At 45.6% G+C, this 21,104-nt stretch overlaps 1 protein-coding gene across 1 annotated transcript in view; it reads left to right on the top strand.

Moving 5' to 3' along the window:
- The window catches only part of HGFAC (HGF activator), a 118,881-nt gene that overhangs the window by 59,543 nt on the left and 38,234 nt on the right, over positions 1-21,104 (top strand). Inside the window, exons 5-8 of the mRNA XM_077477867.1 lie at positions 5,436-5,558; positions 8,775-8,909; positions 15,964-16,074; positions 19,506-19,683. Of these exons, the coding sequence (XP_077333993.1) occupies positions 5,436-5,558; positions 8,775-8,909; positions 15,964-16,074; positions 19,506-19,683 (547 nt within the window). The remainder of the gene's footprint in view (positions 1-5,435; positions 5,559-8,774; positions 8,910-15,963; positions 16,075-19,505; positions 19,684-21,104) is intronic.

The following is a 21,104-nucleotide window of genomic DNA, read 5'->3' as shown; positions in this document are numbered from 1 at the left end:
GCCTGACATCCACATCTTAAGTACCCTCTCCCAGAAGGCACAGCAAGAGTGACACTGCCACTTGACTGACTTCGAGAGAAAGTAACCTTAAAGCACCCAACCAGACTGTGTTACCATGCCTGACAGAAGTGACAGCACCCCCCCATGGCCAAGCAGAACACCTTGTAGTCCAGTCAGACTGATGCTGAGGTCAAAATTTGGAGCAATCAAAGCCAAACCAAACTGCGGTTAAGATTTAACATTAAATTTCAAAAACACATAGCGCATGCTCTTCAGGAGCCAGCGCTGCACATATACAATGAAATCCAATCCTACAGTGATGGATACACTATATGTGTTCCAAAATATCCACACCGGTAACTAAATCAAAGTTCTAAGATATTGACTACTGTTCTGCGTATATGTGGCTTTATCTGCAGAACATGCGCTGTTAGTGGACAGGTTTGGGAAGCATTGAACCAACCGGTGTAAGACACAGAACTGCTGTCTTCCGAGGGATGTGCTGCAGAAATATACAAAGAATTCAATTAGGCCCCTTTCACACGGGACGGATCAGTAATGATCCACCCTGTGATGATCCGCTCGCTCAGCGGGGATCGCTCCGTTGTCCCCGCTGAGCCGGCGGCGGACAGGGCGGTCTCTGCACACTGTGCAGGGACCACCCTGTCAGCTCTCCGCTCTCCTCTATGGGGGATCGGATGAACATGGACCGTCTGTCCGTGTTCATCCGATCCGCTCTGCAGACAGATAGAAAAATAGGATTTTCCTCCGTCTGCAGAATCGGACAATAGCGGAGGCGGACGATAGCGGGTGTCTGCGGATGTTCATCCGCAGACACCCGCTATCCCATAGGAATGCATGTATGTCCGTATTTCATCCGCAAACGAATGGATGAAATACGGACATAATGTCAGCATGTGTGAAAGGGGCCTTAGACTGATGAAAATACCAGACTGGCTGAAAAAGTTTATAGACTTAAAATAAAGAAATATTTTTTAGTGTAGCTCCACATCCAAGGCTTTTCAAGTCCGCCACCAATAAAACTTCAAAAACAAAGATTTACAGATCCACCTCCTAACCCCGATAAACTACTTTGCTGTACCAACAGCACAGCAACATTTCTTTTGTTTTTTCTATATGTATCTCACAGAAACAAACATTCTGTCTCCATGTCTTTGCCTATATCGGGCACCATTAATAACGAGTGGAGCTGGATTTTAGACATCTGCTCCATGAGAATTGGCCCATGATTCATTTCACAAAGGATTGAGGGTTTGCAAAAACCATTTAGTCTGCCATTTAATATAACATTTTATGAATGTTTATGTATCACTGTGGAAACACAGAGCATTCCAGGATTCTCCTGCAGGGCATTTCTGAAGGGGTTAACACTTTCGGAATATCGCATGCTGCAGAAACATTTTTTTTGCTTTTTTAGGGCCAGTCCACCAAAGACTTATATTTCCGTGCTAGAAGATGCTGAAAAGTAAAACCACCTGACAATTCCTTCCATCTCTTAGCTCCCGTTCACATCAGTGTGATTTGACAGGCAATGTGACATCTCAAATTGCACGCCAAATCTCAGCCTATTGCCGGAAACGCACTGTCCCAATCGGTGCGACACCAAGATTGCAGCGGCGCACTGATTTCCAAAAGTAGTTCCTGCGTTACTTTTGGCGAGTTCGGGGGCAAATTCAATAGTTATCTTTGCAGGAACCCGCACAGATGGCTTTCAAATCACTCCCGAACTCACACTGAAATGTGGGTTTGAAACCATGCGAGTTCAGTTGAACTTGCACGATTTCAAACCTGCGTTCAGTGTGAACGTACCCTTAGGGACTCTTATTGGTTAAATATCTGCATCTACACACCTGCTGTGTCTATTATCTGGGGCTCTCACTCTCCCTGCTGAATTCTAAATTATTTTATATTATAGAGTACCCATTTTCATCCAGGGTTCCTCCAGAAGTTGTTAGGGAGTTGTAGGGAGGGGCAGCGTGGTGCGGCGGCAGTAATGACATAGAGTCCGGTTGCAAATAACTTAAACCACCCCAATGGGAGAAGGCCACCTTGGCTAAGGCTCACAGTTCTGCTCAATGCAGAGGATGGAATGCGACCTGTCCGGTCCAGAAGGGGAGGCTACTGTAACAGGATTGCGTGTCTCTAGCCTGTCTCTACTCGTCAGGAACCTTTCACTGCCTCTAATACTTTCCCTTACAGGTGAGTACTCTTTCCCTACTCTAACCACTACACAAAAGAACCAGAACCTGGGGCAGGGACTTACAAAGCCTCTGCTGACCCAAGATGTCCACCAGAGGTCACCTGGATGTAGCATAGGCAATCAGAACACTGCTTTTAGGGATCAGGAAACCATAAAAAAAAATACTGAAATTTGCACTTAAAGCGGAGGTCCACCCTAAAGTGGACCTTCCGCTCATTGGAACCCCCCCCCCCCCTCCGGCGCCACAATTGGCACCTTTCAGGGGGGAGGGGGTGCAGGTACCTGTACAGTACAGGTATCTGCACCCACTTCCGGCGTAGATTCTGCAGAAGGTACGCCCCTTTCCACAGAATCTACGCCCCTTTCCAAAAGTCCCCCGCTGCCTGCTAGGAAACACACAGATCCCAGAGACAGCGGGGACCATCCTTATTGCGCAGCGCGACTCGCGCATGCGCAGTAGGGAACCGGGAAATTAAGCCGAAAGGCTCCACTTCCTGATTCCCATACCCAAGATGGCGGCGGCAGCACCCGAGAGACGATCGAGAGATCGGCTTCGGGTGCCGACATCGCGGGCGCGCTGGGCGGGTAAGTGTCACTATTTTAAAAGTCAGCAGCTGCAGTATTTGTAGCTGCTGTTTTTTTTAAAAAAAAAAAACGACGGAACTCCCGGCGGACTCCCGCTTTAAAACTGTAATTTTGTAACTTTTGGAAATGCCAGTAAAAACTTGCCTGTGCCAGTAAAGTGTGGTTGTCATTTCAGTAAATTTTAATCTGGTAAGCTGGCAACACTGCTGCCTATGCATACTCTATACCAGCCTCTCTCAACCATTTTACCCCAGAGGAACTGTTGAAAGAATTTTCAGGTCACGGGGGGAACTCTTACTAAAATAAATTTTTCGGGGAAGAATGCCCCATGGTAGTCAGTGGAAGAAATCAACCCCTTAAAGTGGTGGTAAGAATGCCCCTCTTACAATAAGCTTGCTCTGCTGACTGGCATTGAACTCAGAACTATGCAGACACAATCGGATGGGAGGTCATGTTCACACAGCTCAAGGAACCCTGTAGGCAGGTGCAGTCCGCTTTCTCCACTCTTGATGGTGCCCGACCGGGGCAGTACCACAGCCTGGAGAGGAAGTCTGAAGAAACCAGTTTTAAGCTACAAACAAGTACAATATGCAATTAGCAATGTGAAGGTAGCTATTAAAGCAAACATTTCTTATTTTATTTTCGATATAGTAAATAAGTAGCTCAGGGACAAGACTCAGGAGGGCAAGAAAGTAGAATAGGCAGTCTCCAGTCCAAACAGTACTGACAGCTTGCCTTGCTCCCGTACTGTACGCGAGGCTCTGGCCACTCCATCAGGCTTCCTTGCACTATGACATCACATGACACACTCCTCCACCAGACCCACTCCCCTGATGGCACCTCCCAAACACACCGCTTTAAAGGGGAGATTTCTTCCACTGACTACCATGGGGCATTCTTCCACTGAGCCCTGGAGAATTCATTTTAGCAAGGGTTCCCTGTGACCTGAAAATTATTTCAAGGGTTCCTCTGGGGTGAAAAAGGCTGAGAGAGGCTGGTATAGAATATGCATACCAGTGTTGCCAACCTATCAGATTGAAATTTACTGACATGACACCCAAAATTTACTGGCACAGTCAAGTTTTTACTGACATTTGCAAACGTTACGAAATTACAGTTTTAAGTGCAAATTTCAGTATTTAGGCTACAAACAAGTACAATATGCAATTAGCAATGTGATTTAAGGTAGATATTAAAGTGGATGTAAACCCACCACTCACCCAGTATAAACGAATGGCACAAGATTAATGTGAATATATACATATGCAAGCCTCCTCCATGTATCCCAACCTTGCAAATGTCACCCCCTTCAGCAGTAGGAGCCCCACAAGACTCTGCAATCGGTGGGTGGGTCTCTTTGCAGGAGCTCAGTGGGTGGAGTCATGATGTCACAAGACTCCTCGCCCACCTCTACACTCTCCTATTCCTGAGTTTTGAGTAACATCCAGTCGAAATTCAGGAAAGGCACCACATGACTTTGGCATGCCCAATCATGCTGAGGTGTGGAGCAGCCATTCCTGGGAGAGCTGGAGAAGAAAAGAGGAGGGATGTGAAGCTGGAATCATAACACTCTCTCTGGTGCTGGTTCATGAGATAAAGAAATCAGATGTCAGTCACAGCAGCGGGGGGTGTGGCGACACAATCTTATCTGTGTGTGTGTGTTTTTTTTAACTTACTAAAAAAACTAAGATGATTGCTCAGAGCTTGATTAACTCTTTGTGGTAAGACTGGGCACAGATGACGTGACATGCTCTACTGTACCAGTTAGAAGTCTTCATTAAAAAAAAAATTCAGGTTTACATCCAAGACACATATTACATCCAAAACACATATTTCTTATTTTATACTTGATATAGTAAGTAAGTAGCTCAGGGACAGGACAGTGACAGTGACACTGACAGCAGTGTGCAGCAGCACAGATGATGACGATGACACCTCACCGACATGACATGTCCCCTCCTGAGTCACAGTGACAGTCTCTCTCCATGCAAGGTGGTCCCCTTAGTCCACTCCAGTCCAAACAGCACTGACGGATCCCGCTTCCAGCTTCCCTTGCTGCCGACCCACACATGAGGCTCCAATCGCTCTGCTTCCTTGCACCATGACATCACATGACATGCTGAGGCACCCCCTCCGCCAGACCCACCCCCTGATGGCGCCTTCCAAACACAGGGACTCGGATGGTCACGTCCTGCTTTGGACTGGAAATACGCATGTACAGTTCCGAGCTGCGTGTCACAGTCATATTTTTTACTGGCAACCTTTTCTTGTTACTGGCAGGAGAAAAGTGCTCCTTTTTACTGGCTGCCGGTAAATGTACTGACGCTTGGCAACACTGATAAGCGGTGCTGGAACACGCAAAGGTGAATGGGAATACTCAAAACTCATCAAGGGTTATGAATTATGGCAGGGAAACCTCTCTGGTGTAGTAGACATCAGGTCCAAGACAAAAGGTATAGGCACAGCTCCATCAATAACTTAAATATTACATTTGGAAGGCCTGAATATTTATGGTTTGACTTAATAAAACATTAGTCTTCTTTTAACCTGAAAAATACAAACCTTTAACAATGATCAAAACAAATGCTTTAGGTATATTTTAACATTTCCTTCCTTTTGCGTTTTACAGTTTTTGAGGATCATTGTGCCAAGAATCCTTGCCAAAATGGTGGCACCTGTACCAACATGCCACTCCTGGACACTTTCTTCTGTGTATGCCCAGAGGGATTCTCCGGACATGACTGTGAAATTGGTTAGTCGCTTAATGTGTATTATGTATTGGGGCAACAGAACTGTGCTTAAACAGAACTAATTCTGCTGCTTTATTGATTAGTCATAGGTTGGGGTGGGTCTCAGACCAGATTTGATTACTTATTTGCAGTGTAGTTTGTAGGGAGGTCACAGACCTGACTGTGCGATCTGACATGGACTGTGGCTAAACCGAATTGCAAACCTGTCGACAGGTAAATAATTCACATAACTGTATTTTAATGGACGTTTACCTGTGTGCTGATATTTAGCTTTTAAATGGTGAAGGCTTTACAGTAGACACTGCCTGCTTTTCCCTGTTACTTTATGTTATTGTAACTTTGGACAGAAAGCTGATGAGGGATGAGCTACTGTTATAAATCACTGGTGTGACTCCTTCATTTGTGTAAATTGCAGCTTGAGCTACGGAGCCTGTAAACAAAGGCTCTTACAGGCCCCAACAGAACCTACAGGAATGTATAAGGATGTGAAGTCCTAAAGCTCCACATACTGGCTGGATAAAAAAACTTAAAAAATATAGAATATTTGAATTTTAAACTTTAAAAAAAAAAAAAAAATATATATATATATATATATATATATATATATATATTTATATAATATAATCTCCATGACCACGATACAAGGTAAATAAAAAAAACAGGGTACTCCTGTTACTAATAATTAAAATAGGTTATTTTTGCAAATAATACACCTGTAACCAGTATAGTTTATGATTTAAAAACATAAAGGCCTCTTAAAACATAAGCTTGGCATTTTTTTCTTGCGGGTACTTTCAAGTCCAACTCCAGGCTTTAAGACCCCTCCATGAAACCTCCATGTACCTATTAAAAAAAAAAAAAAAAATGTTCCTTACTCCTGGACAGTATGGCAGTCACTCAATGACTAGTCAAGCACTGTGAGCCTTGTCTATCTAAAGATGCACTTCAGGGGATATATCCATGTGGTCTGGGCTCACATGTAGTGGGTTTGATAACATTGGGAGTCATTCAACTCGTAGAAGAATCAACGCTGGATCACAGAGCAGTGAGTCTGCAGGAGGCAGCACTAAAGAGAGGGTCAGGATTAAATTTTTTAGATATATATTTTTTAAGGTGGCTCTAGGGTTACGTCGAGAAAAAATGGTGTAAACTATACAAGAAGCATGTAGCCACATATAATAATGATTCATTACACACAATTGCAGCATTGTTATTATGCACAATGAATCACCACTACTTTAGTTAAATTAGATAAATTTAGTTTTGACTCTGCTGTAACCAGTGGAGTGTTGTTGTGTGTGGTTTATTTTTTTTGGTCATGCTTAGTGTTTGATTGCTCCTGCCTGATTCTGCAAGCTTCCTGAGAATAGATTGGGAGTGTCAACCACTGATGTTATGAATATTTATCTGCTCTTGGCCAACACCTGGGAGGGGACACCCAGAAGATTGCTCAGGAAGGAGATACAGTACATGCTTAGAGAGTTCTGTGATGCAGTCAGTGTACTGGAGTTGCAGTTTGGGCCTCCACCTATGTGGGCCAAGGGCCCAGAAATAATTTAACTAAGGATGTTTGCTGGAGGACATCACCAGGGGACACCGGTCTGGGGAAGGATCCTTTTTCTTCCTCCCTGAAGTGTGTTACATGGAAGCCAGGGTGTTATAGAAACATCTACCCTCAACAAAAGCCTGCCAATAAGGGGGATGTTGGTACTTTTGGAATATCTTGCACCCTCACCCCTTTCCTGGTCTGCAATAAATCTAAAAAATACATCCCCTAGACTAAGCCTGTGTTGCCAGTGTGTTTGGAATGGTGACTTTGCCAGTGTATTATAGTAAGGGAGACCTGGAGTAATCTACAGCGGCCCCTTCCGGGATGAGCACTACATGTAAATGTTGCTTATGTGCTTTACACCATAGGGAGCCATTGACTGCATCTGTCTGGAAGTAGGCAGAGTAAGTGCAGGGTTTGCTCTTTCTAGTGCTAATGTACAAATGTCTATATTTAATATAACAAATATAGAAAATCAAATGTGTATGTAGCGGCCATAACCCTTTGCAGGGCGGCCTTAACTTTTTGGGCTTAGCAGTTACCTCCCCTTGGCTTGTTCTTCCGCATCTAGGGGTTCCAGGGTTGATACCCAACAACTTTGGACGCTGACACCAATATAGTCCTTTTGAAACGTTTTTATTTGCAGGGGCAACATCCAACAACACAGTCTCATATAGGAACAGAGGGCAAGGGTGAAGAAACTCGGGCACCTTGAACTGCAGACATAACAAAGTCTCTAATACCACCCAGAGAGTAGCCACTTGCAGCTGGGCTCTTCAAGGTTGAACAAATCTCTAGCCAGTGATTATGGCAGTGAGCACCTTGATTCAGAACTTGTATAATCTCTGACCTTGAACAAGTTGTAACTGAAAGTGAACAGGAACCTTTTTCCTCAGTACCTGGAACATTCTCTGTCTCCTTGGTAGTACTGGGAAAAGCGTGGATTCGTCAATGTCCTTCCCAACTCAGCAACCAGGCACTTCTCAGGATGCCAGCTTGTTGGTCCTCCCCCAGTCACCTTCACGAGCTGTGGTGCCCCTCCAAGCCGAGAGCACACCCGGACACCTTGAATCCTCCCTCAGTTACTGCGCCTCGGACCCTACCCTAGACCAGGAGGGTCTATTGGGGTTAACCAACCGAAGCATGTTGCGGAGCGTTGAACGCTCCCATGACCGGGACCCCTCGTGGGGCTACCCGGGTTCAGAATCAGGAACAGACCGCTAGGGCCTCACGAACGCACCCCGTAACACGTAACCTCAACATCTTAAGTACCCCTCCCCAGACTCCTCAGTGGGGCCCGGCACACCCACTGATTGGCTCAGAGGAAGCTGATACCCAAAACGTCCAACCAGGTCTGGTTCTGGCCTGTCATGTGCATCTCACTGTACACATGACCAAGCAGAACTCTATCACAGCCCAGCCAAACTGATGTCAGTTAACCTACACAACTAACCCTCAGAACCCTATTACCATTCTGAGGCAAAAAACTAGATTTACACATGAATGACACTTTGTCCAAAATGTCATCTGCTACATGTACATGAAAATCAAAAAAAAAAAAAAAAAAAAAAGGAGTATACATTTTTTTTCAGTTAGCATATGCCTTCTATAAATTGAAGTGGTTGGGTCATTATATTTTCTTTGACTGGTTCTCTTCTCCCCTATTTAGTCAAGTGCTTTGATGAAGCACACTACCAGTATTATGATACTGGAGACATCTGGGCCAGGATTCACCATGGAAGAGTGGAGCGATGTACCTGTAAGAACAGCCAGATAGAGTGTCACACTGGGGAGAGATACACAGGTAATGCTGATCTCTAACATCAGTCTGCAAAGTGCAGCAGACAATGTACTGTCATTAATGATCAACAATAAAGGTTTTTACTTAATTGTAATCTTTCTCTAGGGCTCACCAAGCTCCGTTTTGTTGCAATATTTCTTGTGTGATATGACTTTGTAAAATAGTCACATGTACAGCATGGTATAGACTGTTGTCACCTAACGGAGGTAGGAACTGCTACTATGTCCATGGTGTTCCAAACATGGTCTGCCACTTATTCTAGAATCCTTCTCTCTGATTAATTGTTACATCATCATGGTTGCTGTCATGGGTTAAAACATTGGCCAGGAAATTCAAAACAGCCCTAACAACAATTTTCTGGTGGTAGTTCCTTTAGATACAACCTGCACCTAATTCAGGCAAACATTTGCGCCAGTGTCGGTAACATTACAGGCACATGTGGCAAATTCATGTAGTTCGGCAATTGTGACAAATTGTTAAAGAATTACCACCAGTTCCCATATAGGGAAACTAAGACCAACTTAGTCCCAGCATCCTTCGGAACTGTGACATCATAAGGGGGTGGGGTCAACATGTGACATCACCCGGTGACCCCGCCCATTGTCCCTATATAAATCGCCGCACAACCCGTCCCTGTCATTGCGGCCAGAGAGAGCGTTGAGTCAACATCTCAAGGAAGAAGAAGAGAAGAAGAGAAGGCGGTGACAACGGCGACAGAAGACCGGGCCACTGCTAGTAAAAGAGCTGGAAGAAGAAAGCGGAGGCCCGGCAAGAAGAACCGAAGAGGGGGACAAGATCCCCGAAGTCTTAAGAAAACCCCCGGACAGCGGAGGCGGCGATGAAGAAGAAAGCCGGGCTCCTCCGCTAGTAAAAAAACTAGCAGAAGATAGCAGAGGAGTCCGGCGAGAATACCCCCCAAGACGGAAGACCACCGAAGCTGTGCAATAAATTATTTTAAAAATGTGTTGTGTACTTTTCTTTACACTTTTTTCACCAGGTGAATGGGTAGGGGTACATGGTACCCCAATACTCATTCACATAGGGTGGGGGGGCGGTAGCTGAGGGCCCCCTTATTAAAGGGGGCTCCCGGATTCCGATAAGCCCCCCGCCCGCAGACCCTGACAACCAACGGCCAGGCTTGTCAGGAAAAGGCCCTTGTCCTCATCAACATGGGAACAAGGTGCTTTGGGGTTGGGGGCCGCAGCGCCCCCCCATGTTGAGGGCACATAGCCTGGCGCAGCTCAGGAGGGGGGGTGCTCGTTCATCCCCACCACCTTTCCTGACTGGCTAGGCTGCGTGCTCAGATAAGGGTCTGATATGGACTTGGGGGGGACCCCCATGCCGTTTTTTTTAGCGTAGGGCTTCCCCTTTAAGTCCATACCAGGTGACGGGGCCAGCGAGGTGTCAATCTCGCCGATGGAGGTGGCATCATTGACCTCCTTTCGCTATTCCCGTCTACATGGAGCCGCATTCAAAATGAACTGACTTTTCCCCGTGTGTGGGCAAGTCCGTTCATTTCAAAAGTCCAGTGGACTAGCACACAGACGGCCGGATTGTCCGCCGGACTGCCGAGTCCGACGGACAATTTTGAGTCAAAACTTATTTCTAAGTCTGCCGGACTTTTGGAAAGAAAAAGTCCGCTGGAGCCTACACACGGGAGGATTGTCAAGCGGACTCTGGTCTGTCGGATAGTCTGATCGTGTGTACGCGGCATAAGTTTACCTAATTGGCCGCCCATCCTCTGCTCCCCAGCTTATACGAACCTTATCACACCCCTGCTTCAGTTGAGAAGAAGGAAGAGAGTATAAGCAGCTTGGGACATTGTAAGGCCTCATGCACACGAGACGCAGATGAAACCTCTGTTAAAAAAAAGCTGAAACGCGCGTTTAGAAACGCGCGTTTTGCCGCGTTTGCATGCCGCGTTTAGACGCGTTTAGACGCGTTTGCGTTTAAACGCGTTTATAAAGATAACATCATGTAGACCCTCCCCAAGCTCTCAAAGCATTTTTTTTAACTATTTCTGCTATTTTGATCAGAGTGAGCAGCAGCAGCATAGAGAGCAGTTGTACACTTGCATTTGCCGTGTCACTTGCCACGGCACCTGCCACAAGTTGTGGATTGTCCACTTGCCACGTCACTTGCCACGTCACCTGCCACAAATTGTGGATTGTCCACTTGCCACGTCACTTGCCACATCACCTGCCACGTCACTTGCCACGAGATGTGGATTGTCCACTTTCCACGTCATCTGCCATGCCACCTGCCACCAGCTGTGGATTGTCCACTTGCCACGTCACCAGCCACATCACCTGCCACAAGTTGTGGATTGTCCACTTGCCACGTGACTTGCCACATCACCTGCCACGTCACTTGCCACGAGATGTGGATTGTCCACTTGCCATGTCACTTGCCACGTCACCTGCCACGTCACTTGCCACGTCAGCTGCCACGTCACTTGCCACAAGATGTGGATTGTCCACTTGTCACATCACCTGCCACATCACTTGCCACATCACCTGCCACGTCACCTGCCACAAGTTGTGGATTGTCCACTTGCCACGTCACTTGCCACATCACCTGCCACGTCACTTGCCACAAGATGTGGATTGTCCACTTTCCACGTCACCTGCCATGCCATCTGCCACAAGTTGTGGATTGTCCACTTACCACGTCACCAGCCACATCACCTGCCACAAGTTGTGGATTGTCCACTTGCCACACCACTTTCCACGTCACCTGCCACGTCACCTGCCACAAGATGTGGATTGTCCACTTGCCACGTCACTTGCCACATCACCTGCCACGTCACTTGCCACGAGATGTGGATTGTCCACTTTCCACGTCATCTGCCATGCCACCTGCCACCAGCTGTGGATTGTCCACTTGCCACGTCACCAGCCACATCACCTGCCACAAGTTGTGGATTGTCCACTTGCCACGTGACTTGCCACATCACCTGCCACGTCACTTGCCACGAGATGTGGATTGTCCACTTGCCATGTCACTTGCCACGTCACCTGCCACGTCACTTGCCACGTCAGCTGCCACGTCACTTGCCACAAGATGTGGATTGTCCACTTGTCACATCACCTGCCACATCACTTGCCACATCACCTGCCACGTCACCTGCCACAAGTTGTGGATTGTCCACTTGCCACGTCACTTGCCACATCACCTGCCACGTCACTTGCCACAAGATGTGGATTGTCCACTTTCCACGTCACCTGCCATGCCATCTGCCACAAGTTGTGGATTGTCCACTTACCACGTCACCAGCCACATCACCTGCCACAAGTTGTGGATTGTCCACTTGCCACACCACTTTCCACGTCACCTGCCACGTCACCTGCCACAAGATGTGGATTGTCCACTTGCCACGTCACCAGCCACATCACCTGCCACAAGTTGTGGATTGTCCACTTGCCACGTCCCTTGCCACATCCCCTGCCACGTCACCTGCCACAAGTGGATTGTCCACTTGCCACATCACTTGCCACATCACCTGCCACAAGTTGTGGATTGTCCACTTGCCACGTCACCTGACACAAGTTGTGGATTGTCCACTTGCCACGTCACTTGCCACATCCCCTGCCACAAGTGAATTGTCCACTTGCCACATCACTTGCCCCATCACCTGCCACAAGTTGTGGATTGTCCACTTGCCACGTCACCTGACACAAGTTGTGGATTGTCCACTCGCCACGTCACTTGCCACATCACCTGCCACAAGTGGATTGTCCACTTGCCACGTCACTTGCCACGTCCCCTGCCACAAGTGGATTGTCCACTTGCCACGTCACTTGCCACGTCACCTGCCACAAGTTATGGATTGTCCACTTGCCACGTCACATGCCAGTCACCTGCCACAAGTTGTTGATTTTCCACTTGCCATGTCACCTGCCAAGTCACTTGCCGCGTCACCTGCCAGGTCACTTGCCACGTCACCTGACACAAGCTGTGGATTGTCCACTCGCCACGTCACTTGCCACATCATCTGCCACAAGTGGATTGTCCACTTGCCACGTCACTTTCCACGTCCCCTGCCACAAGTGGATTGTCCACTTGCCACGTCACTTGCCACGTCACCTGCCACAAGTTATGGATTGTCCACTTGCCACGTCACATGCCAGTCACCTGCCACAAGTTGTTGATTTTCCACTTGCCACGTCACCTGCCAAGTCACTTGCCGCGTCACCTGCCAGGTCACTTGCCACGTCACCTGCCACAAGTTGTGGATTGTCCACTTTCCACGTCACTTGCCACTTCACCTGCCACGTCACTTGCCACAAGTTGTGGATTGTCCACTTGCCACATCACTTGCCACCTGCCATGTCACTTGCCACAAGTTGTGGATTGTCCACTTGCCACGTCACTTGCCACAAGTTGTGGATTGTCCACTTGCAATTGCAATTGTTTAAAATATTTTTCTAATGGTTTTTCATCATTTGCAATCATTTTTGAGATTTTTAATGTAAAAAAAAAGGTCACCTTTAAAAACGCATATAAACGCAAACGCGGCTAAACGCGGGTGCCGCGTTTAGCCGCGTTTAGCCGCGTTTTGCGTCTGAAACGCAGACATTTTTGTTTCTGAACGCATTTTTTTGTTTCTGGAAAAACGAGATTAAACGCAACTGCATATAAACGGAAAAAAACGAGACTGTGTGCATGGACACATAGGATAACATTGAATGAGTTCAGGTGCAGTTGAAAAAACTGTCCAACTGCATCTGAACGCGCGTTTAACTGCGTCTCGTGTGCATGAGGCCTAAATTTAAAGTGTATGTATAGCCAAAACCTTTTTTTTTCTTTTTTTCATTTTATATTTGGATAACATAGGGAAGGATTAGAACCTGTGTCAAGTTTTTATTGTTGTCTTTGCCTCCCCTAAGTGGATTGGAACAAGAGGTGGGGAAGTCTTCATGGAAGGACAGATATTCTGCTTACTTTGTAGAGATTTTCCCTTCCTTCACCTCTGGCACAGAACAATCCCCAACAGGGAAAAAAATAAGCTGCCTTTATTTATTTATTATGCTAGAATGCAATTTACGAGAGTGGCCGTAACGTTTGGCCAATGAAACAAAATAAGAATAACAGTGTCATGGGTTTAAACCCTTCCATCTTTCTCCAAAATCATAAAGAAATGTTTTGCCTATTCACACACTTTAAATGTACCTGTCACTTCGCCCTGCAGGCATAACCGCACACGTTCACTTGATGCTTTTAATCTTGCCCCAGTTGTTTTTAATTACCATCCCCTCAAATTATAACACTGCTTGATTTCCACCCTCCAGTGCTGACCTCTCTGTGAAATGTTGGTATTAAAAATATGGCATATTAAAATTTAATTGTGCAGCATGAATATTTTATAATTTGGTTACCGTACATTTATCATTAATGTATAATTGTAGTGGTTAAGGAGAACTGCATATAATATATTATACAACATGTTGGTCCTAGTTAGCTTTAACATTGGTTAAAAAAAGACACAAGTCCATCCAGTTCAACCAGTTCAACCATTAAAAAAATAATACAAAAAATAGAGCATGGGAGAGACACATGACACATGAGTTACTATATGGGAAAGTCTCCTCCAATGGGTTTTTTTTGCAGCAAAAATACAATTGTTGGAAAAGATTTCTTTATTGGAAAATGGTAATGTAACATGGACAAATAGGCGTTTAAAATATGAGCTCTGGTGGGGGGGGGGGGGGGGGGGTGGGGGTTTGCAGGGGGTGTGTAACACCATTCAAAATTCTACAAAAATGTACAAACATACAATATAGTACACAGTGTTATATCAAAATGTCTCTGGTATGCAAATTACGAACGCGTTTCGACCTGCAGGGTCAAAGTCTTCCTCAGGGGATTGATTTGCTGTCAAAAAATATATATATGCATTGTTTACACTTGTTGACATTCCATAGAGTATACAAAAACAGTTTTTTCCTTGTATTATCAAGAAAAAGCTGAATTTACATATAGTTAACAATGAGGAGTGTGGATAAACAATCTGCTGACCAGAGTTCCTCTAAAATTGATCACACGATCCCATGTGTTTGTGCCTTGCGCATTCCAAAGGAGAACACCTCCAGCCCTATGTGACATACAAGGAGTCACACTAAGGAGCAGCCAACACCGGAGGTGATGGGTAGGGGGGGTACCGACACCTGCAGCAAAACCCCAATAAGCAGCATCCAACTTTATCATAGATTTTGATGTCTTACCCCATCTAGGTGGCAGGTGATGGGCATTTGCAGCGGGCATTGACAGTGGGCATTGGGCATCTGCAGTGGGATCAGGCATCATCAGCGGGATCAGGCATCTCCTCCATTCCTCCATCTCGGCAGCCGCGCGTCTCCCCCCTCCTCCTAGGCATCCAATAGGATTGCCTGTCCTTTCAGCCAATTGGGCGATGGGTCTCACGACCCACTTCCTGGTTGGCTGGGAGGAGGAACAGTGTTTTAATAGCCAATATTAATTTGCTATTGTAACACACCTGCGTGGGCTCCGTTCACATTCTCTGCGCCCCGAGCCCACCCTATTTTGAAGCCTATTAGAGACTCTGGCTCTGATCAGGTGTTTAAAAATACCCCCTCCCACTGGAATCCATGCATCCGACGTCCTGAAAGGGGCCAGACGGATTGACAAGCCGCCTCTGGTAGCATGTACTAGGCTAGAAGGGTGATCTGTATTAGCAATTGTTGACAGTCAATAAGGAAGACAATATGGAAATGGAAAGTGCTTATTTTTAAACTGGTTAAATCCAATGTGGTCTTTATTTACTTTTGTTACACTTCTTGAAAAAAAAAAGCACTATTCTTACTATATTTCACTGTTTTTCCATAATGCCTTATGGTTCAAAATCCCTTTTTTAAAGACCTTTTCTTCTGTGTTCAGCTCAAGATTTGTTTTGTGGCACCCTTAACTATCCATAATTTACACCAAAATTTAGAAGTTCCCTCAAAAGTTTTCTTCAGAAATGTGAATTCTGAGATTATTCCTGTTTGCTGCAATCTGGACTAAATTTAAGCTAACAGTGACCTTCCTCCTTTCTCAGCCTGCCTAATGAACCCATGCCAGAATAGAGCAGCTTGTCGTTTGATGATTGCAACCGGGAGATCTGTGTGTGGATGCAGAGGAGGATTTGTTGGCAAATACTGCAATATTGGTAAGCCAAAAGAACCAATCAAACACAGACTGGGTCAAATCCTGTGTCTCACTTTCCTAGTTAGTTTGCTAAGCAAATTTCGTTTATTTAGTTTACCCCCTAAAAGTCTTGAGACCACGGGTCCAGAATATAAACACATGGTTTAATAAACAACATTATGCAAAGAATGCAACTTCAAACTTTTAAGTAAGAGTTCCCCCTTAATGTGTGCTAATAGGGAGTCCTTGCAGTGTAGGTATCCGGCGTCTTCAGATAGCTCAACAAGGGCCCAACAAGATCTCTGTGCAACAATGTCCAGTAACAAGGGACAACTTATGCAAAATGTCTCCTGTGAAGACTCTGATGGGGGAAGGTGAGATAAAGATGTCTGCATGCAGTGTCTATTTTTGTGTGTGCACAGTGTCAGCTTTAATAGTGGCCACCGATAGCTACTCTGCCAATGGAAGGCCAGCAGCTGCAGATCTGGCTCCAGGGAGAATGCTCACTCACAGAAAAGTTCTCCGGAGCGTCCAGGCCACGACACCCACTTACACTGACCATAGGGACTTAGCCGCTTACTCCTGTAGCTCTAGATCCTGTGTTCAAGAGAGTAAGCCCACCCTTAGCAGTGGAATTTATCTCCTTTCCCAATGTCCACCTCGGTTATCAGCTTTCTGGTAAGTGTAGTCCAGTCAGTGCTGAAGATTGCAGTATGTTCTGGCTTTGGGACTACATGTCCCAGAATACTTTGCTTGTTGAAAGAAGTGATCCCCTCTGCTGGCAGGAAATGATGCAACTGTCCCAGCATTGAGCGCTAGGGGGAAAAGGCTACATCGCCATACTCCCACCTTGTGGCCAAAAGAAATAATTGCATAATAAATACTTTTACATTATAGTCTATGGGGTTTTCACTTCATTTAGGGACAGCATGCCTGTTACGTACTACTGATGCCAGGGTCTTTTTTTCCTTCCAACTTGGAACTAACACAAGGGCATTTTTTTTACCTCCTATTGACTGACCGTTTTTTTTTTTCTCCTACACCACTGACACAGGGAATTTCTTCCTCTTACTGACCATTGCCTTTTTGTTTTACCTCTTGGTTTAGGAATACTAATTATGACACATGCTGTTCGGGGGACCATTGCAACTTTTGCCATGTGGACCTATGATTTCTAGTTGCATCCCCGCTGTGTACAAATCCCACTCTCCCGAAGTTTATTCAACAATAAAGTTACATACAGTTGCTTGCCTCTGCCTTGATGATGCCATAGAGAACTTGTCCCTTGGCATCTTCCATAGTTGCCAACATTGTAAAAAAAAATTCGGGACACTTTTTTGGCAGTAGGCGGAGTTGTATTATAATTAGGGGGCGGGGCATGCAGTTATAGGTGTGGCATATAAAAAGGTGAAACTGTGACGCGCCGCTGCAAAATATGGGCGTGGTTTACGTAAATTAGTGGGCGTGGCTTACACGGGGCGTGCCTCAAATGGGTGTGGTTAGAGTCTGAGATGAATGCGGGGGGGGGGGGGGGAAAGGGAAGGGAGAGACAGCAGCCCCCCGATCCTACACCACAATAGTAATATGTGTTTGCCAGAGTTTGACAATCAGCAGATAAAGATGCTCCAAATACCTGGTGTTGGTGCTTCAATCATCCCGGCGCCATGATTGTTATGGTGTCAGGATGATTGAAGCGCATTATTTCTATTATTACATTGTAATATGAAATGAAATCATTCAACTCACCATAATGCAGAATCAGTGGGAGCCATGAGCGCGTCACTAGCCACGTTGCCTGCCTCCAGATGCCATCAGGTGTCCCAAGTGAAGTCTGTCCTTACATCAGGTGCCCCATCAGAGGTACCTTCCTCACATCTGTGTCCATCAGCGGAGCCCCTCCTTACATCTGGTGCCCCTCTGACATCCAGACTGGCCCCCCCCACATCTCCAGACCGGCCCCCACATCCACAGACTGGCCCCAACATCCGCAGACTGGCCCCCACATCCGCAGACTGGCCCCCACAGCCGCAGACTGGCCCCCACATCCGCAGACTGGCCCCGACATACTCACTGCACGAAATTCCCCTGACAGGACATTACATCTCCTGGCCTCCAAGTGGCAGCCATTGTTGCCGCTCTGACTTTGAACTGTGGCGCCACAGGTTTTCTATTGAAGACCAGCTTCTGGTCTTCTTAAAAATGGCGGCCGGCGGAGACATTGTCTCTGCCGGCCGCGGACCTCTAGCGGCCGGCGGCAAAAAACGGGAAATTCAATTTCCCGGGACAAACCGAATTTTCCGGGACATTTCCCGGGACAAAACTAATTTGGGACAAATGTCCTAGTCCCGGGAATGTCCCGGGAAATTCGGGACAGTTGGCAACTATGCATCTTCTTCTTTCCTTTGAATTTTCCTCTCTTTATTTACTTTACGATATTCACCTAAATCTCACTTCCATTTGCTTCACCATGCTTGTTTTTAGATACCATCAATACTGGCTGGTGATATCTCTTACATTAGGCAAATAACATCACTTACTGATGATTCATTACCATGACGAATGGAGAGCGTTGATTCCTACCATATTTGAACTATACAAAGTTGATAAATAAGAAAGGTGAAATAGTTTATTTGGGAAAATTGCACTTTTTTTTTGCTGAGATTACAAATGTGAATCCCAAATGGGGTGGGAGGGAGATAAACACTGTCTACGCATATTTCAGTAAAAGAACCGTAACTTTGTAATGTTATAGACTCCTGATGTCCGCAGTTTAAAATTCGATTTTTCATGCCTTTTCATTTGTACATTTTACCTATCTTTGATGAAAATTAATTGAAAAAGAAAAGCTACAAAAAAAAGGCTAAAATGACTGGTGCCTAAATTCTTTACCCTATCATTCACCAATGATTCTGAGAGTGGAAGTGCCCAGGAGAGTAAGTACTGGGCATTTGGAGATGCCAGCATGATATACCACTTTGAGGGTTGCACTGCACCAGTCTCAGAGGCCCCTACTTATAGCAAGCAATAAAAATGGTATAAGTTGCATAAAATGTTTGTTGACCATAGTCCTCTCCCCTGGTTCTTCTCTAACTGCTGCTCAGCCTGTCTATGCCATGCTCTTAGGTCTGGAATGGATGTTCCACGGACCTGCAAAAAACACATTTTAGGCCTATCTTTTAGGCCGTAGCTTTTGCACAGAAGATATTACACTGTTTAACAGCACCCTGTGGTACAATAATTCCATAATAGATATATAGCTGAGGAATAACTTAATTTGACCTCAGAGCTCCTGGTAGATAACTTCATCAGTCAATTGTTCATTTGGGTATTTATAAGCAGTAGAGAGCCAACACAAATTCCTCCTTTTAATTAAAATATAACTCACTTTCATGCAGTCACAGGACTATAATAAAAGATAAAGATTTGTGACCGTTGCCCGGTTTTGCCTTTTAGATGCCAGGAAGAATTGCTATGATTATGATAACGCCACTGAATATAGAGGAATTATGAAGAAAAGCCTTTCGGGCTTCAGCTGCCTTCGGTGGGATTCGGACTTGCTTCATCACGAGATCCACATCGGCACGCTGGATGATTATATCCGCAAAGGTTTAGGATCCCATCCATATTGCAGGTAAGTGCACTAATTACTTGTTAAATGATGCCCATTGGCTGCATTCACACCCGAGCAGAGCAGAATTCAAGTGAATGGGCTGCCTATGCGTGGCACATAGGAACGCAATAAAGAAAAAAAAAAAACGCAAGCGATAACGTGCATTCCAACTATGTGAAATTTGTGGGTCTGCAAGAACCTTAAGCCCAAGTTTATGTTGACTGCGACTTTGAAATTGTGCGACTTCATCTGAAAATGCACGATTTAACCGCATGCGGACCAGCCGCCGCAGTTGTACTGCAGCAGCATGGCTCGGCTGCGCAAATCGCCCTTATGCTTCGACGGTAGCAAAAACAGCCACTAGGGTGTGCTTGCGGCGCGTCCCCCCAGCTCACTCCCTGAGCCGTTGCGAGTGCCCGGGCGGTCTCGATCGCCGCTGGGCTCCCGCAATCGCTCGGGGCACACGGAGAACCGGCAGCTGTGTGTGTAAACACTCTAAGCAGTGAACTGACAGATCGTCTGTTCATACAGAGTATGGACAGCGATCTGTTAGTTTCCCTGCACAGTCCCATCCCCCTTCAGTTAGAACACAAACTAGGATACATATGAACCCCTCCCCTGCCCCCCTAGTGTTAACCCTTTCATTGCCAGTGACATTTTTACAGTAATCAATGCAATTTTAATCGCATTGATCACTGTATTAATGCCAATGGTCCCAAAAATGTGTCAAAATTGTCTGATGCGTCCGCCATAATGTCGCAGTCACGATAAAAATCGCTGACCACCGCCATTACTAGTAAAAAAGAATTATTAATAAAAATGCCATAAATCTATCCTCTATTTTGTAGACGTTATAAATTTTGCACAAACCAAATCAATATACGCTTATTGCATTTTTTTTTAACCAAAAATATGTAGAAGAATACGTATTGGTCTAAATGGAGGAAAAAAAATTTTATAGATATTTTTGGGGGATATTTATTATAGCAAAAAGTTAAAACGAATGTGTTTTTTTCCCCAAAATTTACACTTTTTTTGTTTATAGCGCAAAAAATAAAAACCGCAGAGGTGATCAAATACCACCAAAAGAAAGCTCTATTTGTGGGAAAAAAATGACGTAAATTTTGTTTGGAAACCACGTCGCAGGACCGCGCAATTGTCAGTTAAAGCGGCGCAGTGCCAAATCGCAAAAAGTGGTCTGGTCTTTGGCCATCCAAATGGTCCGGGGCTTAAGTGGTTAAAAGCCGCATTTCAGTGCGACTTGGAAGTCATCTGTCCAGCTTCATGCACAGATGTCTATGCAAGTCGTACCTGAAATTGCCAAAAGTAGTGCAGACAGAACCTTTTAAAATCGTTTCGGCACCACAAAGTTGGCGTCTCACTGATTTGAACAGAGCGATTTCCTGCAATAGGCTGCGACTTGTATCGCATGACAAGTCACT

The sequence above is a fragment of the Lithobates pipiens genome, unplaced genomic scaffold, assembly GCF_037356315.1.
Source record: "Lithobates pipiens isolate NorthernLeopardFrog02 unplaced genomic scaffold, aLitPip1_a1.2 Scaffold_13, whole genome shotgun sequence".
Lineage (NCBI taxonomy): Eukaryota > Metazoa > Chordata > Amphibia > Anura > Ranidae > Lithobates > Lithobates pipiens.
Note: the sequence above shows the minus strand (reverse complement) of the source record. Positions and strands in the feature narration are given on the sequence as shown.